The sequence below is a fragment of the Euleptes europaea genome, chromosome 10, assembly GCF_029931775.1.
Source record: "Euleptes europaea isolate rEulEur1 chromosome 10, rEulEur1.hap1, whole genome shotgun sequence".
NCBI lineage: Eukaryota > Metazoa > Chordata > Lepidosauria > Squamata > Sphaerodactylidae > Euleptes > Euleptes europaea.
Window position 1 is genome coordinate 78626340 of NC_079321.1, and position 21615 is coordinate 78647954.

The following is a 21615-nucleotide window of genomic DNA, read 5'->3' on the forward strand; positions in this document are numbered from 1 at the left end:
TTTCCCCATATTCAGGGTTCAGAGTGCACCAGTTCCATAGAAAAACATTATACTTCCTAGAAAATATAGGCCATCTCTTTTGTGCTACCTGAAAGCCCTCTAACAGCGCATTCCTGAGCCTCCAGGGTGAAAGCCCTTAGATGGTCAGGAAGGTGCTGCGCCGGCATTCGGGGGCCCCCGCCGGCATCTGGGCTACTTATGCCGGCTTTAGTGTCCCAAACGCCAGTGTGAAGGCCCTGTCGTCGGTCACTGCCATAGGAGTGCCACCCCTGGATGCCGACGGGGCCTTCTGCCAGTGTCCTACTGGCGTAAAAACCCATGGCAGCATTCCAGGAGGCATTCCAGTGTCCCGGGGCAGGATGGGTGGAGGAGCTGCCGTTAGGCAGCTTCCTGTCCACTTTCACCCAGTGAACACCGGCACAGAGAAGAGCAAAGCTGCTCCTGCTTTTTAGCAGGTGTAGCCTCGCTTTTCTCTATGGGGTGAAAAGGCCTTGTTTTACAAAAAAAAGCCGCTAAAAGGCTTTTTTTTTTTCTGCGTGTGGGGAATGGCTTTAGGAGGTGGCGCGGCTGCGCCTTCTCCCCGCCGTTCCCCCACGTCAAATCTCAGGAATGCGCTGTCAGGAACCTGAACAAGCATTAAATACTTGAAGAAAGATGCTGGGCACTGAGATTTCACTGATGTTTCTCACTCAGATCAGGTCAGCCTTGGCTACTGACACGCGAGGCTTCGGTTTATTTGTTGGACTTGTGTCCATCCTGTTTCCACATTTTTGCTCATTTCACTCATGTTTGTTATGGGGCAGGACACCTGGGAGAAAAACTGGAAAGTGTTTCATAGCTCCTTGCAATTCCTTTGGGAGCTTTCTTCCAAAAAACTATCATCAAGATTTTTCTGTTTATTGTGTAGTTGTTGGCATCCAGCAGAAAGTTTTCCTACAAATTAAGAGAGAGAGAGAGACAATCTCCCTCTCTCTCAAAACTATACCACTACAGACTTCTGGTGAGGAGATGCATGGCTGACTGTTTATCCTAGGTTAAAATGTTCGGCATATAAAAACTAGCAAGGCAGATGCCAGGCTAGGCTATATTGAGTGCAAAAGCTTCTTTTGTAGAAATAGAATCTGACATTTAATTTAAATGTTTTGACAATGTGTACAAAGCCTACATGGATATTATGGCAACACATAGACCCCTGCTGGTGTCAGAGGTGGGACCAAGGCACTGGGTGAGCTGGATAGTAAGGCATGCTCTCCCTCGTTCCACCACAAACAGGGCCAAAATATTGTCTGTTTTGGCCCTACATTGTTGTTGTTTTTTAAAGACGAGGCTAGATGGATTCTTAAAGCACTCTTTTTTGACCCATTTCTTTATCCAAAATGGTCTGGTGATGCAGTAGGGTTCCTGAACCAGTGCCTTACTTCTGTGGCTAAATGGCTAAGAGTGAACAAGTTGAAACTGAATCCTCACAGTATGGAGATGATGTTAGTTGAAAAGGTTGAAGTCCTGAAGGACTCTGTATGTTCCATTTTGGTGGATGTCCAGCTGAAACTCGCTGACTTTGTTAAGGGCCTAGGGATTATATTGGACCTAGCATTATTATTGGAGAAGCAAGTTAATGCAGCTGCAAAAAATGCATTTTTCCATCTTGATTTAGCTTGGAAGACAGTACCCTTGGCTGATTGGGCCATGTAGGTTCATTTTATGGTTACCTTGAGGCTAGACTATTGAAATGCACTCTATATGGGCCAAAGTCACTTGGAAACTCAAGTTGGTACAGAGCACTGCAACCCAGTTAATATCAGGTGCTAGGCAGAGCATGCATGTCACACTCATTCTTCAGTCATTCCATTGGTTACCAATCAGTTACTAGGTCTAATTCAACATATTGGTTATCACCTATAAAGGTCTTAATTGCCAGACCCACATACCTGCAGGACCACCTTTCTTGTAATGACATGCCATGCTATGGCTGTCATAACAGCTTCCCTCATCTGAGCAAAGCCTTCTGAAAATGCCAATTTACCAATGGATAAGATCAGCAACTGCCTTTTCATGTGCATTCCTTGCGGTGGCTCATGGAGTTCATGAAGGCTCTTATACTTCTATCATTCTGCAGAATGTGTAAAACAGAACTGCTCCGGGGAGCATTTTTATAGAACTGTAGTAGAATGGAACAGTCCATGAGGGTGCCTTTATAACGGGACAGGATTTCAGTCTACTACACTGATTATTTTAGGTATCATCTTGCTTTTACAGCATTGTCTCCTATCTGTATAATGCCACTAAACCTTGCCTTGGAAGTTGTGTTTCAAAGGGTGAGTGTGTTAGTTTGCATTAGAACAGCTAGATTTAGTCCAGTAACACCTTAGAAGCCACCAAGATTTTGGGGGGCATGAGCTTTCAAGAGTAAAAGCTCCCTTTGTCAAATACAAGTAGGAATGGATATCCATGAGTCCTTATATCACAATCTGAAGGTGGGAGGGATGTTACAAAGAAAGGAGTCAAGAGGCAGTGGTTCAATGTGAAATGTAATTAGCTTAAAGCAGGGGAGAAATGCATAGGGGCAGAAAATTAGCATCTGGGGTGAGATAAGAATCCTATGTCTGTATTCAGCCATGGGAGGCAATTGTTCTGAATGAACTCAAGTTCAACAATCTCACATTGTAATCTCCCCCTGAAGCTTCTCTGTTTGGGTACTGCCATTCTTAGGTGAGCAATGGAATGTGTGGAAGATTAAAATGTTCTCCCACTGTTGCAGGCAGTTGTGGTTTGCATTGTTTACTAATTTCATAATGCTAGTCCAATTGCACTGTTCATTGGATGTCTTATACTGTATGATTGCATTGTTTTTATTCTGTAATTTGCCTTGACTATCAGTGAAAAAGGTAGGCTAAAATAATGTTTGAAAAATGTAATATTAGTATAAAATTTGATTTGGACTTCTATATTAGCCTAAGAAATGTTCAAATTCTGCTTGCATGTATTGCTTTACAATAAAAAGTCATGTAAAATATTTTAGATACTATAAGAAGGCTGAGAGCCAGGATGGACTGTAGTGGTTAAGGTGTTGAACTAAGAGCTGGGAAACCCAGGTTTGAATCCCCACTCTGCCATGGAGAGTTGGCTGGGTGACCTTGGGCCATTAAGTTATTCTTATCCTCCACCCTGGCGAGTATTTGGATAGGAGACCTCCAAGGAATACCAGGGGTCTGACACGAAGGCAGGCAATGGCAAACCACCTCTGACAACAGCAAAAGAATAAAAATAAAAATCCATGTACTATCACTGATATGCACTAAGTCACGTTTGCATTCATATGTCGCAGGTATGAATTGCATTCATACGTCGCTTGACCAAATGGGGTCAAGCACTTGTCGACTGCAAATAATGGGCAGGGTAAAATAAGTGGTTAAATATCTTTCTTGAAGAAAATGTGTCCTTTATATTTGTGCTGTTAATGAGAAGCTCTACATACAAATGTTGTTTATAGTGGAAAGTTAGTTATTGCTGCAAAATGACAATTCTTTTTTTTTTAAAAGATGAACAACATTTACAAGAGAAGAAAACGAAACCGTTTTCTTGGAGTGCAGCGATCTTGTATTTGTTGTTGTTTGTCTTGATGCAGCTGTGTCTGAATGTCTGAAAAGAAATAAGAGGAGACTAAGATTTAAACCACAATTGTAATGCCATTCCTACTAAAACATGTATAATTTGTTGTTTGTTCTAACAAGAAAAGGAAAAGCACTTTAAATTGAAGATTTAACAGTGTCTCATGGCTGAGAGCCAACATGGCGTAGTGGTTAAGAGAGGTGGCCTCTAATCTGGAGAACTGGATTTGATTCCCCAGTGGGTGACCTTGGGCCAGTCACAGTTCTCTCAGAACTCTCTCAACCCACATGGAAGCAGGCAATGGCAAACTACCTCCCAACATCTCTTGTATTGAAAACCCTACAGGGTTCGCTGTAAGTCAGCTGTGACTTGATGACACTTTGCACCCCCCACCCCCACCACGCCAGCCAGGTTAGATCAAATCTTGCTTTTTTGCAGGAATCTGTGTGCCATTTGGTGAAGGTAAACGGGTGGGACTGGAGATAAACCTCTTCAAGGGCTGTGTGGCCACAGGCAGCACCATAGATTGAGTTAGAGAAAACCTTTGAAATGCAGATGTGAACTAAAAGCCCATTTCTATTGCTAGCATTCTATAAACTATCTGAACATTCTACAAACTATCTGAGCTCTCTAATGTATGCCAGAAATATCTTCCTTTCCCCCCCCCCCCCTCAAAAGAACAGATCATTTTAGGTTTGTTTAGGCAACATGTGTACCATCAGTTATTATCATTAAATTGTTGTAAATGCATGTTGTAAATATGTGTGCATCTTTCCCCTCATGTATATACTTTGTAACATATGAGGACTCTCCTTTTTTCTAGGCTCTGTTCATTGGCTTTGGACCTGGATTCAAGTTTCAAACCAAAGTCGAACCCTTTGAAAATATTGAAATCTACAATATAATGTGTGGTATGATGAAGCAGCCATTTTTATTCCATTTGGGAATTAATCCTTATTGGAAACAAATAGTTCATCAAACTACAATTTCACTGGTCGTTATTTCTTGCATTGGAATGCTGTAGTATGCCCCTTGTATGTTTGTGTTTCTGCTAATATAATTTCCAATCCAGTCAGTGTTGGACTGTGATATCCACCTTAATTTTTATGCCATCTCCCCTCATGCATTTACTGTTTCCTTTCCCTTGGAAGAATGCTGAGGAACAGAATCTGACATTTAATATAAATTAAATGAGTGCGAGGTTATGGTAGGTTCCTCCTTCAGGATGAGCAAGGGGTGGAGGCAGGCCAGTGTGGGTGTGCAATCCTTAGAAGATCCCAGCATGCCTAAATGGCATATTCATGTTCATACACGAAAACTGCAGTGCAGAAGTGCATTTTAGAATATCTTAACGGGTTGGATCCTCCTGGAGCCATTTCTGATCCTGGCAAAGTTTGTTCCCAGTATCAAGGGATTTGCATGTACTGATTGGGTGGCTGCAGTGGGGAGAGGGAAGGGAGTGAAATCGCTCCTTTCTGCTTTGTGAAGAGAGCTCTTCTTATACAAGAAGCAAAAAAGATTAATCTCATTCCCCTCCCCCTCCCTACTACAGCCACCCAACTGGTGCAGCTGTTAATATTTAGAAGAGAGGGCCTCACTAGTAAGCAGAACAAGAAAGAAAAGCAATTGGTGTAGTGGGAAAAGATATTTTATTTGACTCAATGACCCCTCCGCATTTCCCCATGCGTCATCAAGGGGATCTATGTATACCATTGCCAGAAAGTTCCAACAGCTACTAAGCTTCTGAGTCAAGTAAAATATTTTTTTCACACTGCGCCAACCACTTTTTTGCCTTTTCTTGTGCAGCTATTAGTACATAGAAGTCCCTCAGCCCTGGAATAAACTTTCCCAGGTTCAGAAATGGCTCTAGGGGAAGGCAGGAAAGATCCCAGATCACTGGTGGTTTTTCAGGATCCAAGCCATTAATTATGTGTCAATTGTTACAGATCTACTTGACTTGACACCAGCCCCTAACAATGGTACTCATGGAAGCCTCAATCATCTTTTAAAGAAACCCACTTATATCCCAAAGTTTCCAGAGGAAGCAAGTTATCCTTCTTCATGCCCTTTCACAAGGCGGAGAACTTCTACAGGTGATCTTGGCTGCTCATGTGATTTGTTGGTATGTACATACACTAATAGAAATGTTTAGCTGTTTGCTTGTACTCCAGACTGAAATGATATACCCTTTCAAACTGTGAGATCATTGCCAACATTACTTCAGATTCAGTTAATGTCAATGAGAAGTTCCCATTGGCCTGGAATAAGAATAAGGTCATACCTTCAAAACAGTCCCATCTAGGGTTGTGCCCCCACCAAGGGTTGTTGAAAAAAAATTCGGTGAAGTTCGGCTTCGGCAAAATTCGGCCCTTTTTAATTCGGGACGTGCTGAAGTCTGAACTCCCCCGCTTCGGATTCGCCCCTCCCCCGCGCGCCTTCATTGTGAATGGGTTGGTAAAATGTTTGTTCAGAATCAGGTCCCGATGACTTCTGGAGAAAAGTTGAACCAGGCAATCCCTTGGAACTTTATTTTTTGTTGCAAAAGCAGAGTTGACTCTATAAGCTGTTACAATCATGCCTTCCACAATTGTTTCCTCTTCCCGAAGAAAATCAGCCAACAGCATTTTCAGATAATTTTTTAAGTCTTTTCCCTCAAGTTTTTCTTTGAGACCGTGTATGCGGATCCAGCTCTCCTTTATTTTTAGTTCAAGCATTGCTGTATGGTCATCATGTCTTTCTTCTCTCTCTTGACTTGCTCCATTGACAATTCTAAGACATCAACTCGTTTTCTGGTTTCTTTGCTGTCCTTTGAATGTTTCTGAAGTTTTGCCTCTAACTTGTCCTGTCTTACTGTCAAAGATGAAATAGAGTCTTGTAATGCAGAAATGGCAGCTGTATTTTGACCTACAACTGCTGTGTTTTGGTTCAAACCTTGTTTAACTGCTTCCACCTCTTGCTTCATTGATGTCACCTCTTGTTTCATTGTTGTCACCTCCTGAAGTGTTTTAGTCAAGAGTTCTTGTAGAGAGTTCAGGGTAGCATCTGGTTTTTTAGCCATCTTTGTAGCTACAGTTGTCGCTGTTACTGGTGAGGTGGCTGGTGAAGCAGCTGGGCTGGTAACAGAAGCTCTTCTGCAGGGGTGGTAAAGGTTGCTGAATCTGAAGATGTTTAGGATCTTTAATGAAACCTTTGGGATGTTTTTCTATGTCTTTCTTTTCTTTCTCTTCTTTATCTCCCATCAAAAAACTTGAAGTGGCTGCTCTTTATAATCCAGTAAAAAGAAAAGGAGGGAGGTGAAACTTATTGTTTAAATCATCAGTTCAAAAGTCATTTGCCACTGGAACTTTAAATTGCTTCAAAAGTCAGACCTGGAGGAACACATTAGCACAGCTGTATCTTCAATCAGTTTTCCTTTGCCAGCTTTTAAACACTTTCAGGTTTCTACTTAGATTTATTTCAGAGTTAGCTTAGCTGGCAGACTGAATTCCAAGTGTGCAACAGCTGGCAAAATGCCAAGTTTCGCTTTGGTATTGTTAGCGAGTGTAAGACAAAATCCAGGGTGCTTTTCACTACTTCACAATTACTGTCAGACACCTTCGTGTTTTTAATATCCATAAAACGTAGAAAAAAACCTTATTTTGTTATAGCGATCCGAGTCTCTGCACCGCCTTCCCCGGCTCCTGCAATTTTAATGGTGCCGGCTCCTCCGTTCGCCCGTCCAGGCGCTTGCCGCCGCTTCCGAGGCAACAAGCGTGCCTAGGACGGGGAACGTGCCGGCGCCCCGATCAGCATCCCTTCTCCTCCAAGGGGTGCCGCGTGTCAGGTGTTGGGGGGGCGGATTCCCTACCCCCCAGCCGCTTTAAGCCCAGAGTGCGGTACTCGCGCTGCCGCGGCGTTCGCCCCCGGATCTGGAAGATGCCTTCTTTTGAATTAGATTTGATATGTTCATATTTTTATTTTATTTATGCTCAAAATTATTTATTTAGAAGTGCTCAAAGTAGCTAAGAATTGAAGCCAATAGCAAATGTAAACATGTAACAGAAAAACAAAATGCTAATGCAGCGGTGTTAAACTCAATTGTTACATGGGCTGGATATAACATAAATGTCACTTGGTTGGGCTGGGCCATGCCTTGCTAGCCCATATTGAGAGCGGGGTGTGTGGCTGCCTCAGCTGGTTCGCGGGCCTGATAAGAGCTCTCAGGCCAGATTCAGTCCATGGGCCTTATGTTTGACACCCCTGTGCTAATGCAACCATAAAACATTATATTTGAGGAAGCAGAAGTCTCCAAATATGAATAAAAACATGAGTAAACAGGGCAAATTACACCTGGCATCTCAAACACATTAGCAAAGGCACCAGGTAAATGTGTATAGGGAGTGAGTTTCACAGTAGGACCACTACCACAAAGACAAAGATCAGTTCTCTCCAGTAGCCATCTACCTAACTTTAGAAGGTGGAAGCAACTGGAGAAAAGCCCCAATGACTATCTTAATTGATAGGTTTGTATAAGAGGCAGTAGTGCTTTCAATGCCCCAGATCCTGAATGTTTAGAATCGTACAAGTAGGAATCTGCAAGAAATTGTAGGAGGCATCTCATTTCCTCCTCTCCCACTATTTCCTCTTTCCCTTTCCTGCAGACCCCCATAACCTCTTTCTTTTCCCTGCTTCCTTCTCTCCATCCCACCCAACAGGGAACCTACATTTATCTGTCCCTCAGCATTTCCTCCCCTTTCAGTAGCCTCTGCTGAGGAAAACCGTGGCCCAGTTGTAGAGTTGCCAACCTCTAGGTGGTAAAAAAAGAAGGAAAACCTCCTGCTAAAGCAGAAATTTGGCAAACAAACTGTAGCACTGTGGCTAGAAAGTTTCACTTGAAGAACTATGTCAAAGACCAATTATATAGCGTTTCTAAGCAAAACTGTATTTATATAACAATTATGTAGCAATTTCTAAACAACCAAAATCTGTATAATAACAAATAAGAGAATCCACAGGCTTAAGGATTCTACATATACAAAACAGGCCTATCGATTCGGTTGATCCCAAACTAGAAATCAGCTGAATCCAGTTTGATTTGTGTCTTCCAAGTTTGGGATGAACCAAAGGCAAAAACCGCTGGAGATTCCCGAAGCCGAACTAAGCAGCTTCAGGGAAACGCTGATTAAATTCTGCGAGTTCTGGGGAATCCCCCACGCCTTCCTGCTTTCTTTGACACCAGGGAGTTAAGTTCTTTCTGCTGGCCAGGTCAGAAGTTAAAATCGTAAATTGCCCTGGAGGGGAGCTTTTTTTGAAAGCTGCCCTCAAGGGCAATTTACGATTTGAACTTCTGTGGGCTGGGCTGGGCAGTGGGCACTGGTCTCTGAAGAAGACTTCTGGCTTTCTAATCCCTGCTGTGGCCTGGAGTTGGCATAGGCCAGAGTTAGGCCTGGCCTGTGGTCTCTTCTCATGATTTAAAAGTTGCAGTGTGTTCAAACTGCAGGGAGATCTGTTTGCCTCACCTTTCTTCAGCTAGTTGGAAGGCAGTTTTTCAATAGCTAGTTGCAGAGGGTAAGCTGGAGACAAATGCAAAATAGGCAATCTCCTTGCGATTCATATGCAAAAAATTGCATGTCAGAGTCCGAATGTTTGAAAGTTTTGAAATGTTGCACAAGAGGAGCTTCTAAAACTTGATTATGGATATGGGAGCAATGCTCACCAATATGATATTTTATGGGGTGAGTAGTATTCCCCACATAAAGCAAATTTCCCAGCCTGGAGCTGTCAACCTTAGCCAGGCCTGGTTCCAATAAGTCCTGGGGAGGGTGGGATATAAATTTAATAAAAATGCTAAAATAGGAAAAGGCTCTGCCACCCCCACCCCCCATCTTCTGTTAGCAGAACCAAGACTGGAATGCTGTGGTTGCCTAGCAACAGCCACTGAGGGAATCCATTGCTGAAAGCTACAGATGCTCTACTTATCATTTTTGGAAGGTTAAACCTCCAATGTGTGTGTGTGTATTTTTTTTTTTAGTCACATTATGAGAAGACAAGAGTCACTGGAAAAGTGACTAGGGAAAGTTGAGGGCAGCAAGAAAAGGGAAGACCCAACAAGAGATGGATTGACTCAATAAAGGAAGCCACAGCCCTCAGTTTGCAAGATCTGAGCAAGGCTGTCAAAGATAGGACATTTTGGAGGACTTTGATTCATAGGGTCACCATGAGTCAGAAGCAACTTGATGGCACTTAACACACACACATATAATATAATATAATATCACATTTCAGGTTTTTCTGAAAACCTGGGGCGTTTTTCAGGTTTGTAGAAAGATCTAGCTTGTCTATTCACATTTCCAGGCACTGGATTTAAGTATCCTCAGATTAGGCTGACTTCACTATTAGAATAAAAGATAAATCAATGCTGGACCTTTGAATAGTGCTTAGAAACAGAACCAGTGAAGTCCTTTCAAAACTGGGAAAATGTGTTCTCTAAAGTGTGTTCCATGTTACAGCAGTCAAGCCTGTAGTCAATCATATTTATGAATAACTATAAGATCATGTCTGTCTATGAGCAGCTGACATACTGGCTTAACCTTATGAAAAGCACTCTGTGCGATGGGTTCTACTTGAGCCTTAAGGGAAGCTCTGTGAATATATTCAAACTACACACATGATTCTTATGGGGGAATATAGTCCCAAGTAGAACTAGAGAAGTAAGACTATCTTTGATTAATCAACTACTTACCAAGAACTTACTAGTTTTCATCCAGCCCATTACTAACTCACAAGAACCTGTTCGGAACATCCACTGCTTTACCTGATTCAAATGTAAAGGAGAAACACAATCCAGTATCTGCAAATTATTGACATTTCATGCCAAATCTCCAGATTACCTCATACCACTATCACTACACAAAATGATTTGTTCTCACCTTTTTCCCCCTTTTGCTTCTAGGGTTCACCACAGAGACAACCACAGATAAGTGTCACCACTTTACAGGGTAAGCATTTTAACTGCTATGAAAAAAGGAAAACAAGCAGAAAATATCATCAGAAAATAGACTGCATATTGGAGGTATAATTCTTTTTCTTTTTCCCACTGTAGTAAAGAAGGTAGAACAATACAGTTTGCCTTTTGGGAGACCCAGAGTGCTACAAAAAGATCTAAACTATTGCCTTCTTCACAATAATCACTACATAAATGGATATAACAAGGATATCAAGATGCCTTTGTGGAGTGCATATACTGTTAACAAGCATGTGAGTATGTTAGTACTAAGGAATAACAGAGAAAGCCTCTTGAAGCCTTTGAGCATTTTGAGGGAAAGTGGTTGTCATGGAACCTGGTCATTGTAACGGCAGTCTCTCTCTAAACTGCAGGTATTACACTATCAGTGTATCTATGTATAGAGAATTTTAGTAAGTAGCAAATGCAAAAGACAGGTCTTTGCTTTGGGGAGTCTACAGTGTAAATGGGGCAAGAAAGGGGAAGATGACAGAAGGAGAATGGACCCTACCAAAGCTTTATTTCAGTTGGGGGTGAGGATTTAAGAGTCAAAGAAAATATTTCATGGTCTTGGTGAGTTATGAGCTGGATTTGAAGGACATGGTACCATGTTGGTATTGTGGTCTGAAATTCCAAGCATAAGGATAGCATGTGAGAATCGAAGGAGTATTTTGGGCTGATGAAAGTTGGAAGGCTGAATGGAAGTGGAAATGGTGGGAATATATTATGATACAAGTTGAGGGAGATAACTGTTGTAGATGGGGAGCTGTAGGAATCATTAAAGGCAAAGACAAACATTTATGCTGAATGTAGAAAGGGTTGAAAAGTGATCTGAAGGCTTTACTAGGTATAGTTCCAGTTAATTACTTCATATCTTTAGAATGGTTAGAAGTTAATGAGGCTAGGAATCTGGCCTGGTTCCTTGAAATTACCCAAGGACTGCAGTAATCTTCCATTATCCAAACAGCACATGACCTCCCCCCCCCCGCCTGTCCAGTTGCCTATCCTGTTTGGACTGCATCACTGATTCTGGTCCTCACTGGCTCTGAACTCTGGGGTTCTGTGGCATACTAAATAGAAGTCACCTAGCCCTAGACAGTGCCTCTGCTGTGGGAAAATGTTGGTAGATATTGAGAACTAGAAAATGGAAGAGGTTTTCAGAAGTCATCTGTTCAGCTGCCAGAACTGAGGATTAGTAGTTTACATCGGGTAAATATTTAATTATCAAATTATGTATTGGTTAGCTCTCTATAAAAGATGCTTGAGATGGCTGACAATGTTAAAAATGCTAAAGATCAAGTAGACTTCCTGGACTTCATAATTTCATAAAATAATAGTCCAATTTTAGTGTTCTACAAGAATAAAATTACAGGGGACTGTTGTGAATCCGTATCACACATATTACATAATGGGTACATTGTGCTTGTGCAGCTATTGATAACCTGTTTTGTTATCTAGGACAATCAGAATGCCTCTAAAGAAGCCATCTCCAGCTGTCTCCACATTGATAATCGTATCCCTTTAAGTCTTGGCCAGAGTTGTTCATTTTACAAAGGCCATCCACAGCTAAACTATGGATTTCTTTTCCCACCAAGTAATTCAGTTTCTTTTGCATTTTGAAGCAAAGTTATTTATGAGCAGACATTGCTAACAGAGTAACCATTAGAGTTTGTACTGGCATATGAAGATTGTGCAGGTTTTCAAAATGCGTAAATTAAGTTTGTGCCTTACATAATCATTAAATGTGGGAGATAATACACGTGCCTAGGGAATGCCTAGTTCATGTTTAGAAAGACATTACTGAGCAAAAAAAGCCCTTTAAAATAAAGCAACATAAAGTCTTGTGGCATTCTATTGACTAACAAATTTATCATGGAATAAACTTTCGTGAGTTATCATCACTTTGTCCAATAAAAGCATATAACAATAAATTACGAAATTATAAAAGGCAGATAAAAATAATGAGATCACTATCAGTTCCAGTTTAAATTGTAAGAGACATGAACCAAGGTGTCATGTACGAATGCTGTACATATAAGGGCAATCAGGAAATGTTTCCGTGTCTGTTATGGGGAAACCCAGTCATTTATATGTTCTTATGCCATTCACACTAAATGGTACCATGCATGTATTTTGAAGTTTAAAATCAAGACACTTTTTGTACTGAGTTTTCATAAACATAAAGGCCCCCATTCACAAGCATTCTTGTTGCTAATATACAGAAATGTCTTCAACATTGAAGTTCCCTTGCATACATGAGAATTGGATTAGTATGATGCCAACTACATCTAGTAAAGCACATTTAAATTCCCACTGGAGTCAAATTTAATTCTTTAGAACCATAAATTGGAAAGTAAGGCTACAATCCTGAAAGTGGGGGCAAAGCTCCTTAGGAGTCAGCGTGACCCCACACTGGCATGAGTGCCAATTTAACCTGGGATAACAGGCACTTACGAGGTCCCAGGGGCAAACACGCTGACATTGGGGAGCAGCAGAGCTGCGCCGGCCCACACCACCAGCACAGCCATGCCGACAGGGAATTCTTGGAAGGGAAAGCGTACGCTGGCGTGTGTGTGTGTGTGGGGGGTGTTCCTGGGGCGTTCCTGGGGGCAGAGCTGCCTTAACCCCTTTTGCCCCCTCTTGTACCTTTTTTGGTGGCGTAGCCCTGTTGCTTTCTACGGGGGATTTTCCTGTTTTTTAATTATTATTTTTTAAAGATTTTTTATTATTTTCCATAAAATCATATATAAGCTTTTCAACAAATACTCAAAAATAACTACATAAAGATTCATATCAAAATATAGTTGTTGAAAATACATCATTATTAAAAGATTAAATAAGTGAAAACTTCCCCTTCATCCTCCTCCATCTTTCTATTTGCTTGTTTGGTCTTTTGCATTTAAAATTCTAATCCTAATGTTATTTTATATTATGTCAAACAATAACTTTCTTATTGCATACTAATTTCTTCATTTCAACCAAAGAAAATAAAAACAAAAACATAATATATTGTTTACAAACCTTGGTTTTTAAATATTATGTGTAATAATAATAAAAAAAATTAAAATAAACTATTCGGTAGAAAGATATGGTTTGAGTATTGCAATTTTTTACCTATACCTTATTGATCAGTGGATTAGAACAAAGAATAACCTTGCAGTTTCACCATATAAGTTTCAATCTCACAGTAAGCCCTCCATGCCTCCCATTCACCCATAAACTGATTGTTTTTTTTTTATTTATTTTAATGGTTAGATTTTCTTTTTGGCAGCCAGGATACCTCTGTGGAGGTGGTGTGGCTGCGCTGCTCCCGGCCATCGTGGAGCTACCCCCCCCTTCAGGAATGGGCTGCAGTCAGCAAGACTTTCTTTTGGATAAGAGGCCACAGCCCAATAGAATTAAGTGCACTAAACTCATTGAAATTATTGCCTTAAGAGTGCTTAAATTTGATTTGGATTATAGCCAGTGGCCAGAGTCAAAAAAACTATATTAGATGTGCTCAAGAGTTCACCCACACTTAGACGGGATTTTTTTGCTCCCCCCCCCCCACCCTTAAAATAGACTTTCCATGGACATGTCACAAACTACTTCAGGAAATATTTGTAGCAAAAGAGACAATCCTGTAACAAATTAAATTTATTTTTTTAGATTTAATAAAAGATGAAAGAACTGGGAGCTATGAAGGATTTTTCACAAGCAACATTGCTCCAATGTATCATGCATTTCAAGGTAAATGTTACTTTTACATTTTTACAACAAAAAAGGCCAATGTTCGTCTTTGGTCTTCTGTGCCGTCACATGGGGACTGCACTTGCGCAGGCCTGCTGCGGGAAGGGTTTTTTCTTAGCTTGTTGACTATGGGCAGGGAGCGCCCGCTCCTCTGCTCATGTGTCAGGCTTTGTGCTGAAACGCAACGCTGGGGAGCCATGCCCACTGCCCTTCAGCTCTTCTTTTGCCACTGACGAGGAAGGACATCTCTTGGCTTGCTCCTACCGACTTCTCTTGATCTGTAAGTTCAGCCACTGAGGTTCTACGATGGCTCAGTTGGCCCTATTTAAAAAATGCCTACAATGTTCAACGGAAATGACTGAGACAGATGTTCTGTCTTTTTTGTTTGGGAGAATCCCATAATGTCGGGACCTGCAAAGTGTGTCAGCAGTTCACTGCCAAGGCCTGTGCTGATAGAGCCTCTTGTTTGAAGGCCTGGCTGTATGAGAAGGTTCTCTCTGGGTCTGTAATGCTGGCCTCGAAGCAATTTGCCAAGCAAGACCTATCCTCGCGCCCGGAGTCGGTTGGTTTGATCAGAGCCAACTCCTGTTCCACAGAAAAGGCGAGGCCATTCCCCTTAACCAAAGGATCCGAAGGAGAAGGCACAGAGTTCTTTGGAACCATTGCCAAAAAAGGCCAAGCAAAAGACAAAGCATTTAGAAAAGTGCCCTTCTAAAGCTCATAAGGATGCAGTTCCAGCCACCTCATGTCTATCAGAACTGAGTCTTTTGGGGAATGTCTCCACTCCACCACCTCTGCCATTCACACACCCTCAGCCTAACTTTACTCACATGGTTGTTGTGAGGATAAAATGGGGAAAAAATGATGTAAGTCACTTTGGGTTCCCATTGTGGAGAAAGGTGAAGTATAATACAATAAATATATTGACCATTTAATTAGAATGTGAAGTGATCTTAAGGGGCTGTGGTGGTTATGGAAAACTTGATATGGAAAGACTGTCCTAGATAACTACCAAAACGTCTTCCAGATTTTGAATATGGATGTGCAGAGTGCTTTCCAACCTAGTAACCAGACCAGAGCCCATGGCTTTCTATCAGGGTAGATATATTTGCAGAAACAATCTAGAACTGACTGCTTTCTAACAGTTTCTAGGGCTATTTTGTAAATACATGAAAGGTAGGCATAACAATTGTCACCATACCCTTAGCACAATGGAAGCTTCTGAATATCAAAGGCCAGGCCTAGAGCAGTTAAGGATGTCCTCTAGTTTGCATTATATATAACATTGTAGACTCCAGGACTTCAGTGTGTAATGACAGATGTTTTGTAGCCCTAGCCTGGCAGCAAAATGACATACAGTGTACCAAGGCAGTGGTGAATCAGTCCAGTTTGGAATTTTGGTAGACCAGAAATGCATTCATTTCACACAGATTCTACAGGTAAACAAATATAATGCAGCCTAAGAATTTAATGTGGGAAATGCAGTCCAATGTACTTTTATCCAGGACTGTGATGGGCTTTATCTTGTAACCATCAATCACACAAACTCATCCTTTTGTCTCCAGTGATCTGGAACTATTTCAGTGCAGTCCTTCTACCAGCATATGCTAAAGCCAGAAATGGAGTAAACGTAATCACTGGTCCTGTGTTTGATTATGACTACAATGGCTTGTACGATACACCCAAGGAAGTGAAAAGGTGGGTACATGGTAGGTTTAGCTTTTATAATAATGAAAATAAACAATAGTATGTTTTTATGAATTAGTTACCAAAGCAGAATTCTTCTTAGACTTAATTTCTGGCAAGAAAACTGCAGTCCAACTCTTTGTGACCCCATTAAGATAGTCACATAAACAAAACATTGACGAATTATCTGAGAAATAAGTGAAAGTCACAGCAACAGACACCCCCCTCCCCAGGTTTATGATTGTACAAATTCAGCTTTTGGTCCACAGTGCTATGAATCCTGTCTTAAGTTTTTCTATCAGCGGAATGCAAGTTTGCTTCCTCTCACTTCAGCCCTCTAACCTTCATGGAAAATGCTGTTCCTGGAGGATAGGAGAGGCTGAGGAATGACATGAGGGGGCTCTGCAGCAGGGTGGGGTAAATGTTGGAAATTATCCATTTAGTGGGGGTTCAGCCAATGAGGGATCAGCAACTAGAATGACAAAATGCAGAGGGATAAAAATGACAACGAAATCACAGACTGTCAACCCATCATAATTCAAAAGAATTCTTTGGCACAAGAACAGCCCATTCCTGAGACAGCTCAGCCGCATTACCTCCAGAGGAGGTTTCAGCCCCCTCACTGAGGCCAAAGCCGAAACCTTCCCCTTCTCACAAAAACCCATGCAACCATTCCATGCAACCACCCTATGGAGTGGTTGCATGGGGATACACCACCTAAAAAGGGCAAGAGGGCATTCCCGGGCCGAATGTGACTGTTCTGCTGCAGACCAACATGGCTGCCCTCTGAAACTATTTTCATGCATTATCTTTATGCAACACTGTGTTATCCATGCACTCAAAATTAACAATAATAGTGTGAGTGGAGAATCCTGAGGTTCACCTGAGAACACAGTGGGGAGCCTTGAATGCACAGAAAATCACAACCACAAATGGAGAGCAAGCAGATTACCCTGGGCTGTCTGGAACCTCTATTGCAAGGGCAGTTTCACACAGAATCACATCAGCAAACAAGCTACCACAGAAAATCACCCTGATGTGGAAGCAGCCCAGTTTGCAAAATAGGTGTGTAACTGAAGTTAGAAAGTGTGTTTCAGCCTGATGAAATCAGTAGATTAGGACTGGAGTAATTCTGCATTGGCTTGCACTGCAAATGTGCTTAAAAGTTTCACTGGGCTACAAACACAGTTGCTTGTTGTAGGTATGCAATTTTGTAAAAATGTATTTCTTGCTTTAGAGCTTTCATTGTTTAGTGTTATCATTGTTCTTGAAATATATGGGTGTTGACTGTAGTATACCTGCATAGGCCTAAATCTGCCAGGAAGTTCTCCTGTGCAGGTATCATTGAATTGAGTGAATTTATTGCAGTGGAACTTACCTCTAAGAACATGTTCCAGTACAATAAGTTCATTCGTTGTAATGGAGCCAGCACTGGAGAACTTCCTGTTGAATTGAAGCCGGTGGAACTGCATCAACAATTTAGTTAAACAGCTAGTAGGTTGTTCTACTCATGCTGTTGTAGTGTGTTCAATTTTTAGCTTACATAAATGCTAATTTTTTTAAAGAGTGATTTTTTTTAAATTTTAGATTTGCTAATAATTCAGAAGTCCTGATTCCAACTCACTATTTCATTATGTTGACAAGCTGTAAAAATGTTTCTCAGACTCCTTTGCAATGTGAAGGGTCTCTCGATGTAAAATCTTATATTGTACCTCACAGAGAAGACAACAGTGAAAGCTGCGTGGTGAGTAATCTTCATTTTCATGCATGAATAATAAGCACTTGTACGTATGTACTACCCAGCTTTGTGTTTTCAGCTTTTTCACCACAGTGTAAAAAATGTGCATAATTTTCTGTTCGGTATGAGTTTCTAGCCCTTATAGTTGTGAAAATAGGTTTGAAAACTGTGTAGGCAATGTCTGGCAAAAAGCTCTGAAGCCAAAAGAATGGGTAGTCTTGGGTAACTTGAATAACTCATTATTCTTTTTAGTAATAAGTTGAAGCCCCTCCAATATATGCAAATTTACTTGATCTTTATTTTATTTTATTCAGTTTGTACCCTGCCCTCCCCCAGTAAAAACTGGGCTCAGGGCGGCTTCCAACAACATATACAGTCTTGGTGCCTTACAAGAATTCCCAGTTTAACAACATTCTACATTTATAATGATAAAATCATTATGATCAACAATAAAATCATTTCCAATTAAAACTCAGCATTTGGCTCCTTCTATTCTAAACAGTATGGCACCCCCCAAAATTGTGGTTAGATGTAAGTTTTGGGGAGGGGTAAAAGTGAGTATCAACAATTTAGCAGAGTTTCTCTATGTTAATAAACCAAAGTAAACTTAGTCCTGGTCCTGTTTCAGATGCAAGCATCTTTGTTTAAAAAAAAAAAAAAAAAGACACCTCACAGGCATTTATCCTTTTTATGTAGAACCTTTCTCTCATATTAGCTTTCTGCAGAAGCCTGTCCTTCCTCCTAGCCTGCCCTGTTGCTGTGAGGAAGACTGGGATTGCTAGTTACCCAGGTAGTTGGTTGGTTTTCTGTAGTTCATACAGCACAACTGAACAGAAAGGGAATAGAGGAAACGTTTTCCATAACGCCCCACCGTGATCATCTCAAACGTATTCAGTTTGGGGAGCAGGGATGGGATGGATCAATCTCTTGATTTTTATCCTTAATACCAGGAATTATTTTAAATACCCAAGATGGCTTTTTATGCATTTTACTAAATATTGAAATGCTGTACTAATATTGTAAAGCAAATTCCAGTAGCTGGAATTTGACAAGGGGCAGGGGATGGAGAATCATTACATGCATTGCACAGCCACCTTGCTGAAGTAAAGCAGATCTTGGTCAGTACTTGAATGGGGGGGGGTACCTCCTGGGCCTCTGGTCCATGCTTCCTTGAGTTCCATCACTGGAGAAAGGCAGGATATATACAGTATGTAATAAATAATGTAAACATACAACACTTTAAATCTGTGGCAAGAAAATACACAAGGTTTTATAAAGACATTACATTAGCAGCGCAATCCTATACAGTGTTATTCCAGTCTACACTCATTGACATCAGTAAGTTTAGACAGGAATAACTGCACTGTAGTCTCACCTTATTCATTGAAATATTTTCTTCAGTGGAAATTACCGGCTTCTTTGTAGTTTGCTGAGAATGTAATCCCAACAATAAAGTATTTCTGTAGCAATCTTTTCCCCTCATATTCTGAAAACCCTCTCTCTATCCCAACAGAGTGGCAAGACTGAATCCTTGTGGGTTGAAGAAAGAATGAGATTTCACACAGCCCGTGTCAGAGACATAGAACTTCTGACTGGGCTAAGCTTTTTCCATGAAAGAAAAGAGCCTGTGTCAGACATTTTACAGTTAAAAACATATTTGCCTAGTTTAAACAAGGACTAATTTTAATGCTTGCACACTATTGGAATTTTTGTACAGAAAGAGAGCGACTATTATTGCAGGAAAGAAGTGTATATTAAACATGCTGGAAGATTGTCTGAGGATGCTTGAGCAAAACTGGAGCAGGAAAGAATCTGTGCCATGTTTCTATCTCAGGGACGTTTTATGGACCAGGCATAATAGAGGAGAGTAGCTTCTCTCAGCCTTATTATTCACAATGATGTGGTAGAATTTTGTTCTTTGTCATTAGTGCCAATCTGCCAGCATTTCATAAAATGGCACACATATGAGGGACAATGGTTTAATTAAAAGGGAACTGGCAGGCATGTATATTTTACACAAAAAAGAGAAATAATATAAATAGTGTATAAAAACACATTTCATGTTCTCTAGTTTTTTTCCACTCTGTAGAGGTACTTTCAGAGTCAAACTATGTGATTTAGAAAGCCATGACCAAACCTTCTCCCTTTTAAACTTCTTTTAATATCAGCCTGAATTGGATTGAAAGCACAGTACAGAAGGATGGGTCAGTAATCCTTCATTCTGCACCATTTTCCTGATGTAAAATGTTCTCCTTGAGTTTTTGAGGCATGTGGTAGCTCCAGAGGGACCATTTACTGTATTTTTCAGTGTATAAGATGACATTTTTAGTTTAAAATTTAGCCCCCAAATTAGTGAGTCTTATACACGGAAGCTGGCTGTTGCTGCCTCTTTCCTCGCTTGCTCTCTTTTCCGCCCGTCAGCTGTTTGGCGGGGAAAGAGAGCAAGCGGCCAAAGAGTCCTGTTGCCCTAGCCAGCCGGAAACTAAGGAAACATGCCAGTAGAAAATTTCTACTTTGGATTGGAATCCACCTCCCTGATTCACAGAGATCACAGAGCCCCTTTCATGTGGGCTCTTTAAGCTGCTTTGGCTTCTGAAGGCAAATGGATTTTTTTTTTTACAGTTTCACACACCTCGAGTACTCCTGTAGTTAATGAAGTCTTAATCTGGGTTTTCCAAAACCTATTCTAATCTGAGTTTTCTTTTTGTCGTTCACTTTATCCTTTAAGGTGTTTGAAACCTTAACAAAATCCATTTTCCTTTAGAAGTGGGTTTAAAGAACCCGTATGAAAGGGACCCGGCCAGCCCCTCCCTCCAGCACCCTCTTTCGTTCCTCCCAAGGATGGAGAGCGCTGTCTCTGCGTGCGGGGGGGGGGGGTCCTAACGCCCCCCCTAGTGGGTATTTTTTTTGTTTGTCTTTAAGGTACTACTGGACTCTTGCACTTTTCTCTGGTAAAATGTTTTACAGATCAGAAGAGATGCTGATCTACAAAGCCAAGACATGCTGACAGTGAAGCTAACAAACACTAAGTGTCTTGAAAAATGTGTTTATTTTGCCCAAATTAATCCTAATTACTATGGGTTAGAGTGACACTAGTTGCTTTTTTCATGACACATGATTTGAATTTCATATGCATATTATTTTAGCTTTCTTTACGAGAAATTCAGTTCTTCGTTGATGATTTTGTTTTCAGTTTAAGAGAGAACACATATATATGGGAAAATGAAATCTTAGTTGAACATTCAGTGTCTCTCATGCATGTGCCCCAGACATTACAATATCCTATCAACAGTATGTCAGCATTATCAATACTGTGCCTTAGGAAGAACTTCACCTGGTCAGACTCTTTGACTCCAGTCACCTTTCCAGCTACTTCCTCAATACTGAACTAATACTGCATTAATAGACAGCCATTTATAGTGAACATAAGATCATAAGAAAAGCCCTGCTGGATCAGACCAAGGCCCATCAAGTCCAGCAGTCTGTTCACACAGTGGCCAACCAGGTGCCTCTAAGAAGCCCACAAGCAAGACGACTGCAGCAGCATTGGCCTGCCTGTGTTTCACAGCACCTAATATATTCATCATGCTCCTCTGATCCTGGAGAGAATAGGTATGCATCATGACTAGTATCCATGAATACTCCTCTCTTCCATGAACAAGGGGCTAATCTGCAGCAAAAGCTGAGAAACCACGAGAGGGCGGAGCCAAAAAGCGGACACTCTGAGCTCTGAGGGGGAGAAAGAGATTCTAAGCTGGGTAAGGAGCCTGGGAGGAGGCTGTGAGAGACTCTGAGCTTGGTAGCGAGTCTGAGAAGAAGCTGGGAGAGGTTCTGAGCTGGTGAACCTGGGTGACCGGCAGGCAGCAGTGAG

At 41.2% G+C, this 21615-nt stretch overlaps 1 protein-coding gene across 1 annotated transcript in view; it reads left to right on the forward strand.

Moving 5' to 3' along the window:
- ENPP1 (ectonucleotide pyrophosphatase/phosphodiesterase 1) overlaps positions 1-19507 on the forward strand; it is a 66174-nt gene extending 46667 nt beyond the window's left edge. Inside the window, exons 17-25 of the mRNA XM_056856233.1 lie at positions 4433-4520; positions 5556-5731; positions 10541-10586; positions 10691-10845; positions 12050-12185; positions 14240-14320; positions 15886-16018; positions 17594-17750; positions 19258-19507. Coding sequence (XP_056712211.1) covers positions 4433-4520; positions 5556-5731; positions 10541-10586; positions 10691-10845; positions 12050-12185; positions 14240-14320; positions 15886-16018; positions 17594-17750; positions 19258-19425 — 1140 coding nt within the window. The 3' untranslated portion in view covers positions 19426-19507. The remainder of the gene's footprint in view (positions 1-4432; positions 4521-5555; positions 5732-10540; positions 10587-10690; positions 10846-12049; positions 12186-14239; positions 14321-15885; positions 16019-17593; positions 17751-19257) is intronic.
- Positions 19508-21615: the final 2108 nt, after the last annotated feature.